A 21,507-nucleotide genomic window follows, 5' to 3' on the forward strand; every position below is an offset into this window, starting at 1 on the left:
TAAACATTGTGTGAATTTCAGACTCCTTTCCCTCCTCATTTAACCATGTTTTTTTGCTTTGCTGTGCTCAGTAGCTGTCTGAAAGAAGGCTAGGAGCTGGTGGGGACCCAGAGCTCTCTGATTTATTATTGCATTAGTAAACATACCCATAAGAATACAGTTATTTCACTTCCTTATTCTACATAATTTTCAATGTGTTCCCATGTTTTAAAATAAATAACATGAATATATATTAACAAGTACAATATTGTATATACTCTGGACACAGAACTAGTATTAAGGTGGCAGTATAAAAGCTACAGATATTTTTTTAATGATATAGTGAAGTCCAAATGTAAATTTTTTTGCCTAGGAATGAAAAAAATGTTTAAAGTGGGATGAGTACAAAATGCCATGTTTTTCAGTAGCAGCAATTTTAGGGACTATTACTTGATTCAAATTCATCATGATTCGGCTCACTTTCTACCTTGTCCTAGGACACTCTGAGCTTCAATATCCAGGCTTGTTAATGGACAACCACTGGTCTATTGAGGTAAGAGAGCTAAATATGAACCACTAAGGCCCCAGAATTAGTTCTGCCTATAACACTTGAGCCATATTAACATGCTCTTTGGGGCTCAGTGTTCTTATCTGTTAAATGTGCATAAAGAAATACTTAGTATGATGCTGATTTTAATGAATCATTCCAAAATTAAGGGAGAGAATATGTGTGGATATACATAGTAACTTGAAATTTCTACCTGTGTGTAGCTTTGTTCTCACATTAATTTTGAGGGTGGACTCTCACCTGAAGCACAGGTCATAGAGTTGAAGGTCTCCTCTTGTTCAATACCTTCAGGCTTGGGTGAAAAGAAAGAAGAGTAGTAATGGTATAAACATATCCCCATGTCACAGAAAGACAACATAGGTCCCTTCCTTTGAAAGGTAGTATTTACAAGAAATGATGTTCAACATCCTACTTATTCGTATTATAAATCCATAAAACACTGAAGAACCAGGGGGACTGGTAGAGGGTAAAATGAAAATTGAGGATAGGACTAGTGAATCAATAATAGTTACAAGAAATCTGCAAATCTTAGGAGAGAGGTAGAAATTTTTAAAAAGGGAATAGTTTTCAAATGATTTATGGAAAAAGTCTACTTACAGTAGCTGGCAATGTTTCCTGTATTTCTTTGAAGGTGAGAAATTCCATTAGTCTTATAGAATGGATTGGGTGAGCATGATATTGTCCTTTGTTGTTTCAAGAGTGAACACACTGTAAGTTGTTAGGGGCTCAGAAAAATATGTCAAGTGGGCCAGACTGACTTACCTCCACCAACAGAGTTTTGATGATCACGTCTTTCCTCCCAATCTCAGGGACCTCAGTAACTTCATTTCCACACAGTTCTAGAGACTGCATTGCCTCTGCGCTCACAGAGAAATTCACATTCCCTAAAACAAAGAACAACATAAAAATTGAGTATCCATCTTGTTAGCAGTTCATATACCTCTAAGGGCTGCACTTCATTCTTACAGTTGGCCAGAGAATGAAATATAGCTAAAAACATCAAGATCAATGTGCAGAGTAAACATTACCCAAGGGTAGTGACTGTGGGGACCAAGTCAGGTGAGAATGGTGGGAAGTGGTCATTGTGGGGAGAAATAAAAAGAGAAGAAATCAACTTTATAGAATTATATCCCTGGAAAACAACAAAAAATATCAAGGCAGTGAAAGAAGTGCTTGGATATCCACTATCCTTGGTGACTGGTAAGCCTTTTGGAGAACTGTCACTCACCCAGAGTTTTAGGAGTCACTGTCCAAGACAAGGTTTGCCTTTCATTCCCACAAACGCAATAGGATTCTTCTGCCTTTTCATTTAGGGAAGCTAAGAATGTTGGAGAAGCTTTCAGCTGCACACTAACCTATACCCACGAGTGAGGCAAAGAGATAGAAATGAACAGAATATGAAAAGACAATGAACACATGAAATCGGGGCCAAGTGTGGGATGTTGCTTTACATTGGAATTTTTTTTTAAAGTTTGATACATAAGTTGATTTATGATTTATGCTTTAAGAAGCATGAAAATAGCAATGATGCAATTCACAATTGCCTATCTACTAGGAAGATCTGGCATTTACATTAGGGCAGATTAGAGAAATTTGCTGACACAGCAGCAGTGGAGGAGGGGGAACAGCAGTGATTACATACTGCCCTTGGGGAAACAACCTCAGGTTCCTGTCTGCTGTATAGATTTTCTTCCTGATTCTGCCTTCTTTCTTTCCTTCCCCCACTTCCTCTAAATTATACATGTCTCCTCTGTACAAAGCATGAAACACTATGAATGGTACCTACTAGGTTCCTGAACTTGAGGATATTGTGTTTCAAAGGAGATAATATACTACAAAATGATGACATAATTTACAAGGAGATAAGTGCTATAAGATAAATTATATCTAGATCCAGTGTTGTGGAGATCTCAAGATGAAGGCCCAGAGAATGCCACTCATGGAATTGATAAAACTGAATTTTGTGTCAATTTTAAGAAACTTTAGGAAAATTTTAAAAAATTGTGTTTTTTAATGATCTGTGGTTTAAACACCTGTAGCATATGTGTCATATTTTCTCAGTGATCATGTCCTGCCCTACCACATACAATTGATTTGTAGTATCAACACATAATTCCCTGGATTATTCTTAGTGCTGTGAACTTTGAGTAAAGGAGTCTTTTGTTCTATCCACCCTTCCAATTCACACTTATTTTCCTTACCCGGATGCATTTGGGAAGGTAGTTCAACACAGTGGCCTTGAGTGTGAAGGCCTCTCCGCGGACCACAGAGTAGGGCATTGCGAGTTCCACAAAGAAGGGCTGGAAGACCCGGAGGGAGGCCGTGGGAGAGAGACCAAGCCCGGTGTCATTGGACAGGCAGAGGGCCCCTGCTTTCCACTCCGTGATGGTGTCAGGGACGGTTCCTCCTACTTCAGCCACACCTGATGAGCTGGGAGGACACCGTGTGAAGAACAGAAAGTAGGTGAAACATTTTCTCAAGTGGGAATCAATAAGTGTAAAACTACTGTGGAGAAATAGATCACTTAAGGGTGCACAAGTGTGGGCCATGTGTGTGGACTAGATTATATATTGGGGACTGAGTTGGGAAAATGAAAGGCACAAAATGGCACCTCTTTCCCTTATTAGCCTGTGGCCATATTACACAAGGCTGTACTTTAAATAAATATATTTGAGTATGATCCAATTTGGTTCTAAAACTTCCTTACTTGTATCATTTCTTATTTAAGCAAAATTTTAAAAACATGGTTCCATGAATAGACCATTATATTAATGTGGCCTGGTTTATGTACTTGTTCTAATTATGCTGTTTATGGAAAGCTCCCTGAATACAGCTTTTGTATATTTTTAGCTCCCATGGTTATTTTCTGCCAGTCTCAGGAATAATTATTTTAGAATTGCTCAGTTCTTGAGATAATTATATTAACAAACTCACATAAATAAAGCATCTGAACTTAAGTCTATCCTGAAAGGGTCGGAGGTTAAGATAAGGGAAAGAGGTGCCATTTCAGAAGAATTATCTTAGGATTGAAAATGCTGGAGGACCTGCAGTCCCTCCCCCACAGCAAACGGAGAAATGTGCAATTACGTACTCTACCACTGCTAACTCCCAGATCCAGGTCTCAGGGAAATAGCTCCGCACGGTTTCAAGAAGCGGCTCTGGACTTTGCATATTATTTGAAGTTATCATATTATGTAAACCTACTTGAGGAATATTATGGCTTGCTAATACTCCTGCTGCTAATAAAATGAGAGAAAATAATAGTTTAATTAAAGAAAATGCATCTATTCATTTCACAGTGCATGTGTGAGATGTAGGAGAGAAAATTTTCAGTTTTCTTAGGTGAATTTTCCTAGGTGAATTTTCTCCTAGGTGTTGTAGAACTTTGGAAATCATTTGTTGCTCTTTTACTCACTGAGCAGAGAGACATCTTTGTTGAAGGTGTCAATTCCATGTATTGTACATATGGCCTAACATATGTGAATGGTAGCTGGAATAACAAGATAACTCACAGATGATTTTATGGGTCTTATGTGAGAAGGGCTGGTTTTTAAGGTGAGAGTATTGCTTCATCCTTAGAGGAACCAAACAAAAAGTTATAAAATGCTATTTAGGTGATGTGAGGGTAGCTATACTGGAAATTTTGATTTACCAATAGAATGAACAGAATCCAATGATACAAATTCTGTGTGCCAGTACTGAAGCTTGAAAATTCACTCCTCTCTAGCCAGACTAGAACATTAGATTTTATTCTGCTTAGTTTATAGAAAAGGGATGTGAAAAATTCAAGATACCAACCATGGTTATTTCCACATGGTTTTAGCCTTATACTTCAGATAAAGAAATCACTTTAAAAGTCAAGAAAGCAGAAAGCAAGATATGAAGGATGCCTGGCTCATATTGTGCCTGAAATCATGTTCATGATAAATTTGAGTTAGGATCTCTATCCAGGTATCCAATTTGATATTTCAGAAATACCTTGTGAAGGAATACTTGTAAGTTATGAAAAACTGATTTCCATTAATTTCCCCCTAATAGATGCTTCTGAAGAAAGCATCAGGAGTAATTTCTTTAATGGATATCATGCAGCTTTTCTCCATGTCCTTCTAAGTGGTAACCTTCTCTATTTCTGACTTAGTTTTCTCATGAATATTTTATTTTCCCTCTATTTATTCTTATCTTCAATACTTAAATATATAAATGGATGATGTGCCCAAGTGAATTCATTTCTGTTTCCTACCCTAGATTTCAAAGACCTGCTAATTCCTCCAGCTATTGTAGCTGACAAACCATACTATTATGTATTATTTTAGCTCCATTTTTTGGGATGATGGATGTATTATTTGTTTTTATTGTCGACTTGACTCTATCCTTTAAGTCTCTATAACAAAGTTCAATACTTCCTCATACCACAATTAATAAACTACTGTTAATGTGTTTGAGTCCAGCCACGTCCCAAGAAAAAAATCATGTCAACTTAACTTCCCCTGTCCTGGCTTGTTTTTCCTGCATGACCTTATGAAAAGGTGCTGATCTCTGGACTAACCCGCTTATATTCTGTTTCATTCCTGATTGCAAAACATTTCCAGTTGAATATTCTATTCATGGCTTAAAATGAACTGCTCAGTCTAATTTTGTAATATTCCCTTTGACCTTCAATAACTTTAAGCAAAAAATTACAAAAACTTGAAACTTGTTTTTCTTAGTTTAGCGTCTAGTGTTTCATTGGAGAAGGATCTTAGGTCATATCACACTTCATCTGAAAGTCCCCACATTTCAGTCACAGTAAAAGTCAAATACTCATCCTTGATTCTAGAAGCCCTACACAGTGTAACCTCAGTTATTGATCTGATCTCTGTCTCCAGTTGCTCACACTTAATTCTGTTTCAACCATGGAAGTTTCCTTACTCTGCTTAGAACACTTCAGGAAAGTTCTAACCTTAAAGTCTTTGAGAGGCAGAACAGCGTAGAGGTTCAGAGCAGGGGATCTGGAGTGAGACTCACTGACATGAATTCCCATTCCACACCTTATTGGTTGGTGACTGAGTTATTTTACCTTTATGGGCCTCAGGATTTTTTTTTTTCCATCTGAAAAAATGGTAATAAGAATGTCTACCATATAAGGTTGCTACAGGAATTAAGGAAATATACCTAACAAAGGACTCCATAAGTACTTTTTGTTATTAATATTGTTTCCTGTGGCCCTAATAATCTTCTTTCAGATAGTCATGTGGTTTGCTCTACTCAGGTTTTCCTTAAATCTCACTCTTGGTAAGACCTCCACAGCCCTCCCTATGTAACTTTGCAACACCTACTAGTTCAAATTCCTTTCCTTATTTGAATTTTCCTTATAGCATTTATCATCTTCTAATGAGCCATATAATATTCTTGCTTATTTTGATTATGATCTCTCATGCCTATTAGAAACATAACCTTCATAAAGTTGAAGATTTTTGTTTCTGATATTTGTTATATAATCAGAAAGTAGGTCAGTTATTGAACTAAAGAATGAATAACTTCTATGCCTTAAACTTATGAGTAAGAATGAATAACTTCTATATTTGTTAATTTTTAACTTTTATTGTTTTAGGAACTATTCGTTTCCATCATTGTCTAACATAATTTTAGTCCCTGGTTTGGTTCAACTATTGTCTTTCTCCCTCCCTCTTTCTCTTAGGTCCTAGGGATACTATTAAAGCCTTCTCTGTATATACCAATCCATATCATCAAAGATTTTGAGATGGTAGGATGGCTTCCCAACAGTTATGGGAAGGATTTCATGTTCTTTAAATAATTATCAAGAGCATTCACAAGATATTCCATTTTTCTTAGTTCCTTCATTTCTTGGCTCATTTATATCTATATGTTCAATCCCCTTTTTGGTACTTATCACACATTTTAGGTGTTCTTTCTTTTGACATATCAGATACCTGAAATTCTATCCTTAACAAAGTCCAGAACATTTCCTTTTCCCCACACCTCAAAAGTTTAAACTTGAAATTCTTTCTATATAGTTCTTATGATTATTTTCCTTTTCTTTATAATTTATTCTTCATCATTTATATAATACCTTACATGACAAAATCATATTTACCATTAATGAAAAAGTGAAATTCATGCTATTACTGAATTTTACGGAAGCCAGCCTATGGCCTGTTGTGGTTTGGATGTGAGGTGTCCCCCAAAAGCTCAAGTGAGACAATGCAAGAAGGTTCAGAGGAGAAGTGATTGGGTAGTAAGAGTCTTAACCCAATCAGTGAATTAAACCCCTGATAGGGATTGATTGAGTGGTAACAGAAGTGGTAGGAGGAGGTGGAAATTGGGGTGTGTCTTTGGGGTATGTATTTGTATCTGGCAAGTGTAAATCTCTCTCTCTCTCTGCTTCGTGATAAACACGTGAGATGCTTCCCTCTGTCACACTCTTCGGCCATGATGTTCTGCCTCCTCATGAGTCCCAGAGTAATGGAGTGGGCTTTTATGGACTAAGACCTCTGAAACTTCGAGCCCTCAAATAAACTTTTCCTCCTCTACAATTGTTCTGGTTGGATCCTGTAAGTCACAACAGTGAAAAAGCTGACTAAAACATGACCTTTTCCAGTAGAGCTGATAGTATGATTTTCATCATGGTAAGACTTGTTTATAAATGGATATTAACATTAAATGTAACCTTAATGTCAAGGAACACAGAAAATAATATTTAAAGAAATTATTAATTTGTGTTGATAAATTACATGTAATTATTTTATTGGGTATTTTGCAAGGCTATAAAGAAGTTTCGGTCAAATTCCTTCAATTTATTAATGAAGGATTTGAGCCTTAGAAAATAGACATTACTTACCTACTCTACACATAGTACTTCTGATTCCCAATTTGAGCTTAAAACATGTAAGTATTTATTAGCAGATAAACATCCAGAATATTTTGGAGAAAAGGTAGTCCAAATCATGTGAAGAGGAATGAGAAAGGGTGAATAATGGGCTTTGAGTGTAGGTAGACCTGAGGATAGGATAGAAGTTTTAATGGGAAGTTGAAAGATCTAGAAGAAGGTTGCTTTATTTAAGTACTATTTTTAGGGGTCATGAATTATGTGATATTTCTGTCCTTTCTCCTGTTTTATAAGATGGAGCATCTCTCAATGTCTTTCCTGATTCCGTAATGATAATTACCCTCTCCTTCCACTATACTCTGATAGTACATTGGAATATTCTGTTTCATCTGATTTTGTACCTTGAAGCATCTGACTAATCTACAAAAAAACCTCTGATCTGTTTTGGATAGGCTGTTTACCAACTAAGTGATCTTAGCAAGAAATAACTAATAAATCATGGTTCTCTGTGTATATGCAAAGGAGATAGGGCTACATTATTGATCTCATTTTACCTTTTTCAGAAAAGTAGTATTGCATATGCAACCAAATTAAAAGCAACTCGTTATTTTACCTCCATAATATCCTTGTCCAGCTGCTCTTGTAGGTATGTAGGTAACTGAACAAGATGGTGTTTTTCGAATTTTTGAGTTGGTGAACACCTTTAATCCCATACCCTGGAAAAAATGATCACTCCCTTTATAAACTTGATTAGACTTTTAAAAATATTACCCTTAGAAATTTTCTGTGTAATTCCAATAGTCTTATATTAATTCCATGGAGATATACACAACTTGGGAAACACACTGTAGAAAAATCACTATAATTTATGGATTGTTCATATTTTTTCTTTATTATTTATTTTGTTTAGTTGGGAAAAAAAACACATAACTATAATTAAAAAGCACCTGATGAATAGCCAGAGGTTGGGTCTAGCCTTAACTGACTTACTAACAGAAATCTTGTGCGATATTGAAAGACGTTTTACTTTTGTCATTGAATTCATTTTCTCAGCTGAAAAATGAAGTGGCAAGGTGAAATAAAAAATTACTAAAATTATTTATAAATAGAAAGTTTTAATAACATAAAAAACCCTAACACAGCACCCGCTTTACCTTGAGAAAACTATAAACATCATCTTCGTCATCACTTGATAAGGGAATGTAGACTGCTCCTCTACGAATGATATAAGAATGTACACAGCTCGCCTGCTCTTCCTCCTGCTGGTCCATATTGTCAGGAAAATCAGTGAGATCCTTCACAGGTAGCAGATTATAGACCTGTAACAGTAGGGAGATCAAAGGCAGAACTTTTACCTGCTTTTTTTAAAAAAAATTATTCAGTGAATTGATAGAAATTGGATGATTATCATCAACCTTTTCTTGAGTACATTCAGATAGTTGGTACCTTAGAGAGAATTTAAAGATTTGGTTGATTTTTAACAGTAAAACCTGCTTGGGGAATTGCTTTCAAAGAGTAATAAAATCTTAAATTGTGAAGTATTAATCAAAACTTCAGTGTGGAGTTTAGAGGTAAAACTAGATCATTTATTGGAAGGAGATATCTAACTTACCTCTGTGTATGATGATGATAATGCCCCATGGAATTTAGGTATGAATTGTTATTGCCCCCTGTTAAATTTTTATGTCTACTCAGCTTTGTTTTTGTACTGAAGAAGGCACATTAATGAGCATATATCATCCATTTTGGGTAGATAGACATTTATGCAATTGCAAAAAGAGATTACTTTTTTATGGAAAAAGAAGGATGACTTAGAACCAAATCCTCATAGCATAGAGCCAGAGGCCTGAATATTTATTCCTAGGCTAGAGTAAGATTGTCTTAACTGAAGACCTTCCAGCATCTGCCTGGCTTGATCTTTGAACTACTGTAGACTAGTAACTCCTGAGTGCCTGCCTTCTGTTTCCCCATTTTGTACAGGGCATCATTAGTGATCATTCCATAACAGTTCCACCATTGTGTGTTTGGTGTGTGGAGGCAAATGACTTAATTTCACTTTAGTTCAAGATATTCATAACTAGAGGTACTATACCTGAAGAATTACCCTGGGAAGCATCCTCTCTACTTGGATCTGATTTACATGGTGAAATTCAGTTTTTGAGCTGTTGTTATTTTAAAACGAGAATTTTAGGAACCACAGACAGAAGATTGAGTGTCTTTTACATGTGGGAGGATCATGAATCACTGGAGGTTAGCAGGCAGCCTATGAAGACCATCTCCAAAATTTCTCTGAATAATAATCTCTGCCTATTGTCATTCATGCCTTTGCAGTGTTCTTCCCATGATGTATAGGACTGACTTGCATCCTGTATCCTGTATCCTGAGGGATATTGTGGATATGATAGTGTACAACTTCCAAGGCTAGGCCAAGAGCTTTAGCTCTCTTGGATCCCTCGTCCTACCAGAAATCTCTCTGGTAATAAGAAGTCTCTGAGATGAGAAATATGAGGTAATGTGAAAAGCCCATCTTGGAATCAGATCTCCCAAATTCAGTCAACTTTGTAAGACTGCAACTCTGGCCAACATGTTGGCAATAATCATATGAGAGATCACAAATCAGAGCCACCTAGATAAGTTGTTCTGAATGCCTGACTCACAGAAACTAGATGAGATAATAGAAGTTACTGTGTTCGGTCACTAAGTTTTTGGGGAAAGTGTTATGCAATAGTAGATAGCTAACAGCTTATACTTCTTTGCTTATTTACCTTTATTCTCCAGTAGAAGAGTTAAATAGGCCCATCGGTGAAGATGCATTGTCTTTATTGGATAAATCAATGTTTTCTAAGTTATTATTCAAAGCAAGTGAGCTTAAATATTTCTATAACTTAAAAAGCTGAAATCTCCATTTATGATTATGATCCTGTCTCATCTCCATAACACTCAAAACTTTGTATGCAACCAAAACAACCATTAAATTTATTGACTAGGGGCTAGGGATGTGACTCACTGGTAGAGATCTTGACTAGCATGTGTGAGCACTGGGTTCAATTACCAGCACCACATAAAAATGAATAAATAAGAAACCTTTAAAAAATTTATATGACTAAACAGAGTAGATATAAATATTGAGAAGTAGACTAAATTCTATTAATATATGCTGAAAGTAATAGTTTAGAATAGACTACCATATATAGGAAGTGTAAAATAATTGTGTTTCCAAAGAAAATAGAGAGAAAATTCCCTTTTCCAGGTTAACTCTTGATGCCATCTTATAATTAAGTAGAGAAATAAAATTGCTCTTCAGTGTGAGAAGTATTATTTTATGAAGAGCTATTTTGAACTATTAAAATAGTAGAGAAGAACTTTGATTATGTGCTTCAAGCTGAAGGACATTAATTTTGATGAACAAAAGTTTATTTTGTTTTTGTTCTAGTTTCTACTTAATATATATGTTTTGATGAACAAAAGTTTATTTTGTGTTTGTTCTAGTTTCTGGTTCATATATATGAATTTTAAACCTGTGAAGTACCTATACCTTTGGTATACCAAAGGTATACCTATACCAAAATAAACTTTAATATTACCGATTTACCTCCCAACATAGAAAAATAGCAATACTTCCCCTCCAGGCAAATTAATCAGTCCTTTAAAATGTTAATTCATGAGGTAGTTAAAGCTATAAAATTTACCATAACTTTTTAAATATTTGATTTTTTTTAGAAATACATGAGAGTGGGATGTATTTTGACATATTACACATACATGGAGTATAACTTAACTCTAATTAGGATCCCATTCTTGTGGTTTAACATAAAGTGGAATTACACTGGTCTACCATAACTTTTTGACAAAGATAAAATCACATTTTTTTACATTATGCTGAAAATTTTCAAAATACAAATAACCTAGTTTTCTATTTAAAACTTGGAGATGTAGTTTCTAAAAATTTCCCTTCCTTCTGATAATTGTTTCTTTGAAAACTATGTATTTGACAGTATTTTTTTCTAAATGGTAATAACATTTTTTTTGCTCTTTTTCTGAGTCACATATAGCCTTTTACGAATTATTCCTAATAATGACAGTTCAGTAAGGACAGGACTGTAATACACTTATTTCTTTTTCCTCTGCTCCTGCAACAGATCCAGCACATAGTGGGCTTAAAATAAGAAGAAGAATGATAAGACAGTAAATAAATTAGCATGACATGTCAGGAGTTAACACCACAAATTATTACAACTACAAGAAAAAGCAGAAAATCAGAATTTTAGTCTGTGAATCAGTGTTTCTATCAAAGATGTAGTAGGGAATTTTTTAAAAAATTATTGAAAATAATTTGTGAATTACTTATTAGCATTTTCACAGATCCCAAGGAATACAGAGACATGAATAGATCTGTTAGAAGGTGCGTGACTTCCCTAAGATGCTTTCTTCTCTTTCTTTCTTTTTTTTTTTTTTTTTTTTTTTCTTGTGGTGCTGGGGATTGAACCCAGGGCCTTGTGCATGTGAGGCAAGCACTCTACCAACTGAGCTATATCTCCAGCCCCCTAATGCTTTCAAGTATCAATTTTATAGCAAGTTTATTTACTCCTGAGACGAAAAATATTTTATTTAGACAGAAGTCATATTATGTAATACTTTTAGCAACTCATTAATCTGTTCTCTTTTTTGAACATAACTGTCTCATAGTGAAGAATCTAAACAAAATGTACCTTTCATTAAGATTATTGAAGACATTAAAATGAAAACATTAGATTCGATTCCTTATAGAAATAGAAGTTGTGCCATAGGGAGAATCAAAACTTGCAGGCAGAGTTTCAGAATCACATCTCAGTTACTTACTTCTGGGTAATCTTGCACAAATACCTCAATTGTCCAGTTCTTAGTATTGTCATCTTAAAATGAGGCTATTATATACTCTCTGGGATGCTGGGGTAAGTAGGTGAGAACACCTCTGTGGGACAGGGAGAGAAACTATCAGGGACTACATAAGTGGTAAGTATCTTTGTTGTCATATTTTACTTTCAGTAGAGGCTTCTCTTGCTCTGAGCCCTTTTCATGGTCTTCCTGATCCCTGAACTCTGACCGGAACTCACCGAGGATACAGAGAATTCAGCTTCAGGCCTCATGAGCAGCACACTTTGGTCCACAGCATGGATGGCACAGAGGGACTGAGGAGAAGCTATGATTCTCAGGTGGGCATGTGAGGCTGGAAGTGTTTGTCCTGGGCTGAAGCTCAAATCCACCTGTGAAATTGAAAGAAAAGTCAAAAAAGTCAACTTTCTGATTCAATCATGCATTTACATGCATCTCTTGAGTCATCCTTACATTCAGCTTTGTAGGACTACATCAGGATTGTCAATTGGGAACCTCTTTTCACGTCTTTTCTTCATTGTTTATTGAAAAGGTTTATTATTTTTTTATTATCAACTACATTTCTTTAATTTAGGTAGATTCTAGATTGTTCAGGGAATAGGAGTCCTTTGAGAAATGCCAACCCTTTGAAATATAGCCACATCAATTAAATTTGACCAAAGATTTGGGTTTTTTTTTTTTGTTCATTTTAGATGTCCATGACAAGTAGTGTATTTGACATATTATACATTCATGGAGTATAATTTATACTAATTAGGATCCCATTCTTGTGATTGTATATGATGTGGAGTTTCACTGGTTATGTATTCATATATGAACATAGGAAAGTTATGTCCCATTTATTCTACTGTCTTTCCTATTCCCATTCTGCCTCCTTTCCCTTCTTTCCCCTTTGTCTAATCCAATGAACTTCTATGCCCTACTCATTGTGTGTTAGCATCTTCATATCAGAAAGAACATTCAGCCTTTGGGATTGGCTTACTTCACTCAACCTAATAGTCTCCAGTTCTATCCATTTACTGGCAAATGCCATAATTTCATTCTTCTTTATGGCTGGGTAACATTCCTGTGTGTGTGTGTGTGTGTGTGTGTGTGTGTGTGTGTCACATTTTCTTTATTCATTTATCTGTTGAAGGGCACCTAGGTTAATTCCATAGCTTAGCTATTGTGAAAAAAACGTTTAATCCTTGTTCAATATATCAATCTTCTCCCAAGACATTAACTTAGACATCACAAGGATAGCTTGTTTGAATTTAGAGGCCCATTGATGTTTCTGGTATATGAAAAGGTATCTCTTGTTATTTGTATTTGTCCTATAGTTGTTTGGAACTTCTGAGTATTGACCTTATATATACATACAGTGGAGTCAGCAAAGAGTTAATATAAAACTGAATTATATTTTATGTGGTGGCAGCTTTGAGTAATTAAAACAGTGCTGTACTAGAAGCCTGAAGTTTTGACTCTGCCATTAATTTATTGGGAACCACTGAACAACTCATTTTACTCTTCTGGGTCCACTTTTCTTTGGGATAAAATTGATGGTAGCTATAGTATCACTTACTTGTGTTCTTACCATTTTATGTTGAATCACTTACCTTGTTGGCTAAGCAATTTTCAATTTCAAAATTCTCAGAATCTCCGATAACTTCTCCATCTGGTAAAATGGTAAAGAGGAGCACTCGTGCGATAGGAGCGATGTTTAACTCCACAGAGAGGGACAAGGAAAAAACTGCCTTTCACTGGAGTGTGGGAAAGAGTGAGAAATGTGGTGGTGAGTTAGGACACTATTGCTTGATCTCACCCAGTTCAGAACTGTGCCTATGCATTTGGTGACTTAGTCTCTTTAAATGTCATTTAAGTTATTTGGTGATATTAATAGACTGATGTCTCCCTTCATGACTTCAATTGTACATTAAATTAACAAGATTCCTTTCACTTACACCTTTCTTCATCTAATTTTCCACCTAACTGATGCCTAAATCAACTTAAATATTAGTATCTTCAAGTCGCTCCACATGTATGCACAATGAATGGTGATCATTTTATTTAGACTTCAGACTAGAGGTGATTTTTTCAACTTAAATAGTGCTCAAATTTGTAAGATATTTTTCAAATATGTGACTTTTAAAATCTCAGAATATGAAAAAAATCATGGGCACTAAACTTCCTAAAGAATATGTAGAACTTCAACTTTTCATTGCAGTTTTAAGCTCTTACAAGTCCTATTAATGTGTGTCTACAGAAGTGTTGAATAGTACTCAGCACATTGAAAAGCACATTAAAATTTAAGACTAGCTAAAAGAAACAAAGACCAGATGCAATATTTCGTTTCTGAAAGTTCAATGCTGACTTGAGTTTATGACCCACATTTAGTTGAATAAAAGTAATTGTAAAACAAAAAAAACTAAGGAATTTTTTTTAATGATAACAAAGAGTTTGGAATATTGGTTCACAAAGGACGGAAAACAATCTGTCATTTGTTCCACACCTTCCTTCCTCTTCTCCACATCCTATACCCAGACACCCAGCTATAAGGCTTCACAGTCCTGCATTTCCAAGTTTTCCAGTCACGTATTCTTGGTACAATTAGGCTACATATAGAAAAAACAAGTCTTTAGACATTGTTATTGTCAAAATAACATAGGACAAGGACATTATAATCATAGATAAATTACAACTGATTTTCCCTTTTGACTATAAGTGTTTAAAAATTAAGTCTAATATCCTTCAGTAAATTTTGTAAAGTATTACATTAGGATGAGAAAGTCTAATGTACAGCATGAATATTATAGTTAACAAAAATATACTGTATTTGGGATTTCTGCTGAGTAGGTTGTAGCTGCCCTTGGTACATATACAATAAAATGTGCAACCAGGTGAGATAATGTATCTATTATTTGGATCACTATAGTAACCATTTTGTTTCCTACATTATCCCATACATCATGTTGAACACCTTATATATGTACAGATAAAATTTATTTTTTTAAAAAGTGTCTTAAAGCCCCTGCTATTGGTGATGCTCAGTTTAAAAGAGGCTTAACTCTCTGTAAAAATGGATTTTTCCAACACTATATAAAGTTTAAACTTAACATTGTTTGCTGGATGTGCTTATGTAGCAAAACTCATAAGCACTCATAAGGTTGGGAGGAAATGGGATTTCTAATGTCACTTAAGCAGTGCCATGGTCATTCATAGCATTGTCCAATTGGACAGGTCAAATTTCATTTCCAATCGTGAAAAAAGACATAAATTGTCCCCTCTAAAAATGATTTCAGTCCTTTCATCACGTGTCTTGAGCTAACTATAGAAAGCAGAGTAGACTTGAAATATCATAAAATCAGAGAGAGGAGTTAGAGCAGACCTCTTTCTGAAAAGAATAATTTAAAGAAATTAAACTCCTTATTACTGACATTTGTGAGGGTTTTGTTATTTAAAATCTATATCTGAATTTTAAACATATTCAAAAATAGTCTGAAATTAGAACTTTGAATGCTGTACGAATAGTGTAAAACAATAACAATGGGAGCCAATCCAAGTTGAGCAATTAAAAAAGTCAAAGTTAAACAAGTGGTGAACAAATATAGAATGTTAGGGTTTTCAATGATTCTTAATGGAGAGCAACTGCATAATTTGTAACAATTATAACATACAATTAAAAATTTCTAATAAATAATTGGTATTTTATTTTCCAAATTGTTAGGGAGAGGGACCATAAAAATAAAGAAAATGTTAGACACAGAACAAGTTCAAATAGTATTTAAATTTAGTTCTGTGGTGAGGTGGAGGCTGGCAAAATGTTTGCCTTAGGTTAGAATTTAGATACTACATGTTCATGTTTCTCTTTAACTCCTTCACATGGATAAAATTAGGATAGAAAATAAACTTGGTTCCCTTCCTCCAATTATTCATGCAGTAAACCCAATTTAATGTATGGAAGTGCTTAAGGTCTGGCACAGAAAGAAACTTTATTACTATTCTTCCAATTTTTCATAATTATCTTTCCTTCTCTGCAATATTAAGATGAATAGTAATACATTTATTTTTAGGGAGAAAATGGAAGGAAGCTTAGATTTTAAAAAGGTTTTACTTTAGTGTCAAATAGAAGAGATGAACTAAAGTGAACAAACTAGTGTACCTTAAAAGAGTGTCTGAGGGGTTTTCAGGATGGCAGAAGAGAGGAGGTCATTTTCTTGGGTTGCTCTGTGGAGTGAAACCAAGAAAGCAGACCGGCACTTCTCAGCAAGTTGGGTGAATAACGACAACAACAACAACAAAAAAGCTGGGGACTTTTCTAGAATTTAAACTGGACATTCAAAGCAGATTTGGACTCAGGAGGTTGGATGTAATAAAATAAGGAAGAAAATCCCTAGCAGCACAGCCCTACCATGGCTAGACCGCAAGCACCAGCCAGAGCGGTCAAATATCCACTGCACATATTCATGTGTAGAGAAAACAAAGCTGCCATCTCTCCAGGTAATGTGCAAAGGACAAAGGAAGGAAATGTTTTGCAACCACTGTGTGGGGGCCCACAGTTGAGGTGACTGATTTCTGGCAAACCTGAGTTCAGCCCCAAATACAGGCCCAGTAAAACAACACTGCATGGCATCGAGTGTGCTTAAGTGACCAGAAAAAAATCAAACGTGAAGAGAGGTTTACACTGGGTACAACTGGTTGTGAAAACCCACCCAACTTTACCCCTGTCCCTCCAATCTGACTGCTTGCTGGACAGGCTGGGAGAGAGAGGCTGCTGGCCAGGAACTATGAAGGGCAGGGGCAGAAGGGTTTGGAGACTGAACCCAAGACCAGGAAACATGGGGTCTGAGGTAACACAGGGGTCTTAGAATTGGGTCCCCCACCACATGAGTGGAACCCAGCGGGGATCCCTGGGGTACAGTCTTCCAGTATGGACCAGCAAGTACTGGCACTAGAGGTGTGCCTGATTTAAAATCTCCAGACTGATTAGCATTCAGTAAAGAGCCTGGAGCCCACCTAAGCCTAAACTGCACCTCCAGGAATTCCACTTATGGGAGCACCACCTTCACTCCAGCAATTTAGAGGGTGGATCATCACACTCCAGACATCCCCACCTAAAGCTGCTGGGAGAAAAGGAGGATCTTTTGAACTCCAATGGAAAGAATTTTTTAACTGTTCGTCAAGATTTTTAAAAATTCTTTTTCTCTGTTTAATTGTGACCTTAATGGTACATGGACCTTTTTACATATTCCCATTTTTTTTTTCTCATTTCTAGCATTTTGAAAGCCAGTTATTTTTCATGGATTAGTTTTTTGTGAACTAGCATGTTTGATTAATATAGTTTTGTTTGTATTCTTTTATTATTTTCTAAAATTTTTACTTTACAAATTTTTTTTCTCCCACCTGTTCCCCTTCATTCTCTCCTTTCTTCGAACAGCCAATCTCTATTGTTCTTTCACTCTTCCTTTAATTTTTTATTTCTTCTTTTCTCCTCCTTCCTCATAATTATCACATCCTAATATAATTTCTGTTCTCTCCCTGTCTACCATTTGAAATTATAAACCCTTTTGCAAACTTGTTGTTTTATTGTAGGCAATAACTGATCATAACATTTCTGTTTATTGTGACAATTAAAATTGTAGATGTCCATAGTAGGAACTATTTGGTTTAAAGCTGCATATTGTTTGCATTGGTTGTTGTTGTTATTTGTCTCCCTCTAAACAGTGAGGTACTGGAAACCTTCAGCAACACTATAAGTCCACCGAGTAGTAAACTCTACTGCCTCAGATCCATACTGTTAGATGGGTAGACACAACAAGCAACATGAAAAATCAAGGGAACAGTCACCCCAAACAAACCAAGATACTCCAATAGCAGAATCCATGACGCCGCAGTGGAAGAATATCAGAGAAGTAGTTAGAATGTACATTGTGTAAGCTGATCTGTGAAGTAAGGGACAGTATAAGAAATGAATCAGAAAGAAAATACATGAAGTGAAAGATCACTTCAATAAAAAAGGCAGAGAGTCTGAAAAGAAAAAAAAAAACAGTCAGAAATCCTCAAAATGATGGAAAACAATAAACCAAATTTAAAATTCAATAGAAAAAGCATCACCACAAACTAAACCACTTGTAGACCAAACCTCAGGCAATGAAGACCAAGTACATATCTTGAAAATAGAGTGGGACCATGGAGAGAAAATGTTAAGAAAACTATGAACAAGACTTCCAAGAACTATGGGATAATCTGAAGAGACCAAATTTCGATTTACTGGATAGGTGAAGGCATGGAGATAGAGACCAAAGAATGCACAATCTTTTCAATGAAATGAAACGGAAAATTTCCTAAACCTAAAGAAGGAAAATGGAAAATCAAATACAAAAGGCTTACAGGACGCGAAATGTACAAAAATACAACAGACCCACATCAAGGCACATTATAATGAAAATGCCTAACATACCGAACAAGGATAGTATTTTAAAGACTGCAAGAGTAAAATATCAGATTATGTATAGGGGGAAACCAATTCAGATCTCAGCTGATTTCTCAACCCAGACCCTCAAAGCTAGGAGGTCCTGGAATAACATATACCAAGCTCTGAAGAAAATGGATGCTAACCAAGAATCCTATATCCAGCAAAATAAGCTTCAGATTTGAAGATGAAATAAACTTCCAATACAAACAAAAGTTAAAAGAATTTGCAACTAGAAAGCCTGCACTACAGAATATTATTAACAAAATATTCCATGAAGAAGAAATGAAAAAACAAAAAAATGTGAAAACCAGCAAAGGGGTAAATACACTAAAGGAATAATCAAAAGGAGAAACTAATTCAAATTAAAAAACTAGAAATAAACCCCAAATGATGGAACACAAATCATATCTCAATAATAACCTTGAACATTATTGACCTAAACCTCATCATCAAAGACACAGACTGGCAGATTGAATTAAAAAACAAGACCCAACAATATGCTGTCTCCAAGAAACTCACTTCATAAGCAAATACTTCACAGACTGAAGATGAAGAAAGGGGAAACAAACATATCACTCACATGGATCATGAAAACAAGCAGGGGTTTCTATCCTCATATCAGATAAAGTTGAATTTAGCCAAAGTTATAAGAAGGGATAAAGTCATTTCATACTTTTAAAGGGAATCACACATCAACAAGACATAAACAGTTTAAATGTTTATGCCCCAAACAATGAAGCATCTGTGTGCATCAAATGAACCCTTCTCAATTTCAAGAATCAAATAGACCACAACACAATAATCAAATAGACCATTGGGTAACTTTAACATGGCTCTGTCACCACTGGATAGATCCTCCAAACAAAAAACTAAATCAAGAAGCTATAGAACTAAAAAATTGGTAATTCAGACTTAAACAGACATATGGCAAAATATTTCTGCCATCAATGACTGAATTCACTTTCTTCTCAGAGCACACAGATCCTTCTTTAATATAAACCATGTTATGTAAGCTATCACATATCTTGCCTTACAATTGTAATAGTACCTTAATATATTTTAACATTTGTAGGGTTATTTTGATAGCTCCTTTTCCATTAATATTAGTTCTTGCTTTAGAATTGTTCATTTTTATCAAATTTTAGCAGTATTATTTCTTCTCTATTTCACATATTTTTGTTCCTACTCTTATTTTTTCCTTCCTACTGTATAATTTGAAAGTAATTTGGCTGTTATTCTAGCTTTTTTTCTAATGAGTACTTTGTTGTGAAAATGTTCATCTGAGTGCTGTTTCATCATAGAGATCCTGCTATTTTTATCACTTAGTTCAAAGCACTTTTACTTACTTTCCTTGTGCTTTTCCCTTGACCCTCTGAAATATTTATAAGTATTGCCCTCTTAATTTTGAAATAGTTTACATGTGGGGTAGTGGTGTTCTATATATCTTAAGGTGATCGATTTCTAATGTAATAAATCATGCAGGAAACCAGTCTGCATGATTTCAAAGTTAAAAAGTAATGGAATGCTTTATATATTGATTTTATTGGTTATCATACATGTCAAAACTGATCAGACTGCATACTTCAAATATGTGCATTTATTGTACTTCAGTTTTACCTCAAGAAAGCCATGGGAAAGGAAGAGTGTTTGATATACTGTAGGCTATCAAACATATCTATTAACCATTGTTGAATTTAAAAAGATGCCAAAGAATCATAAGGAAGCTCTTTATTTCCTTATTGTCTTCCTTCTGTTATGAAGGAATAATAAAAAAATAATTTCCCCATTTGTGAATCATTACTGAGGGAAAGGATAGATGTGTTAGGGAAGAAATGGGGAGATGGATTTGAGGGTACTCACTGTCTCCTGACTCTACAGATAGAGGCGTGCGTCCCTGATCTGACGATGCCTCCCTTAGCCATAATCTGAAATGAAAAATAAACAGAAAAGAGACTTGACCTCTTTGACTTTGACCCACTTTTATTTGTTGAGGTCTGCTGGAGGGAATCAACCTGATAAAAAACTGGAGATAAGGAAGCATGGATGAGAATTACTTGTGGTGCCCAACTAATTTATTTTCACATTTTTGTTACACATGGCCACTTTTGTATACTGAATAAGACTCAAATACATTCCACTGCCTTATTCGTACCACATAATAGAAAATGAGTTCTTTGAGCTTTCACCATGGCTTGTCCATCCAGTATGTAGTGTGCCTTGATATTCTGTGTTTGGCCACAGAGCAGGGGTACCAGCACAGGCTCCAGGTAAAGGTAACTCCCACTTAAGGAGGAAAACATGACTTGCAATGTGTTGAGCTCCCTGGTGTTCTTCTTGGATCCATAGATAGTTAAACATACATCAGGTTGCTGGTGGTAGACCTGATACAACAGAAAAAGCAAAGAAACAAAATTATCTTGAAATACTTTACCTAGTTTCTTACCAAAATGAATAGTTTAAAACTATGTGTCTTTACTCTATGAGTCTCTCTCACACCCACTGACCACCAATACCCGAGTTGTCAGCATCCATATGTTGAAGATATTAAAAAGAAGTCATCCACACAATTTGTCTCCTTTTTCCTGATTCTACTGACTTGTCACTACTTTGATTTTTTTTTGTTTTCCTTCTTCTACTTTTCAGAGCTGGAGGAAAATGATGTTCAAAGACTAAATCAGCCACAAATGAGCAGAAAAAGAGAATCATCAGATAACTGAAATCCCTTGTAAATTGCTTTAATTGAAATTATATTATATACATTAATGTAATATATTATCTTACTGATCTCAAAATCGCTTACAAATAATCTCA

General features: G+C 35.3%; 1 protein-coding gene across 1 annotated transcript in view; it reads right to left on the reverse strand.

The window, feature by feature from the left end:
- Nucleotides 1-21,507, reverse strand: part of LOC306662224 (pregnancy zone protein-like) — a 65,290-nt gene that overhangs the window by 11,191 nt on the left and 32,592 nt on the right. Inside the window, 13 exon segments of the mRNA XM_079141754.1 lie at nucleotides 788-839; nucleotides 1,310-1,431; nucleotides 1,776-1,902; nucleotides 2,749-2,977; nucleotides 3,639-3,786; nucleotides 7,987-8,089; nucleotides 8,528-8,692; nucleotides 12,467-12,616; nucleotides 13,841-13,972; nucleotides 13,974-13,984; nucleotides 20,557-20,578; nucleotides 20,580-20,621; nucleotides 20,838-21,077. Of these exon segments, the coding sequence (XP_078997880.1) occupies nucleotides 788-839; nucleotides 1,310-1,431; nucleotides 1,776-1,902; nucleotides 2,749-2,977; nucleotides 3,639-3,786; nucleotides 7,987-8,089; nucleotides 8,528-8,692; nucleotides 12,467-12,616; nucleotides 13,841-13,972; nucleotides 13,974-13,984; nucleotides 20,557-20,578; nucleotides 20,580-20,621; nucleotides 20,838-21,077 (1,543 nt within the window).

Source organism: Sciurus vulgaris, assembly GCF_902686455.1.
Source record: "Sciurus vulgaris genome assembly, chromosome: 5".
NCBI lineage: Eukaryota > Metazoa > Chordata > Mammalia > Rodentia > Sciuridae > Sciurus > Sciurus vulgaris.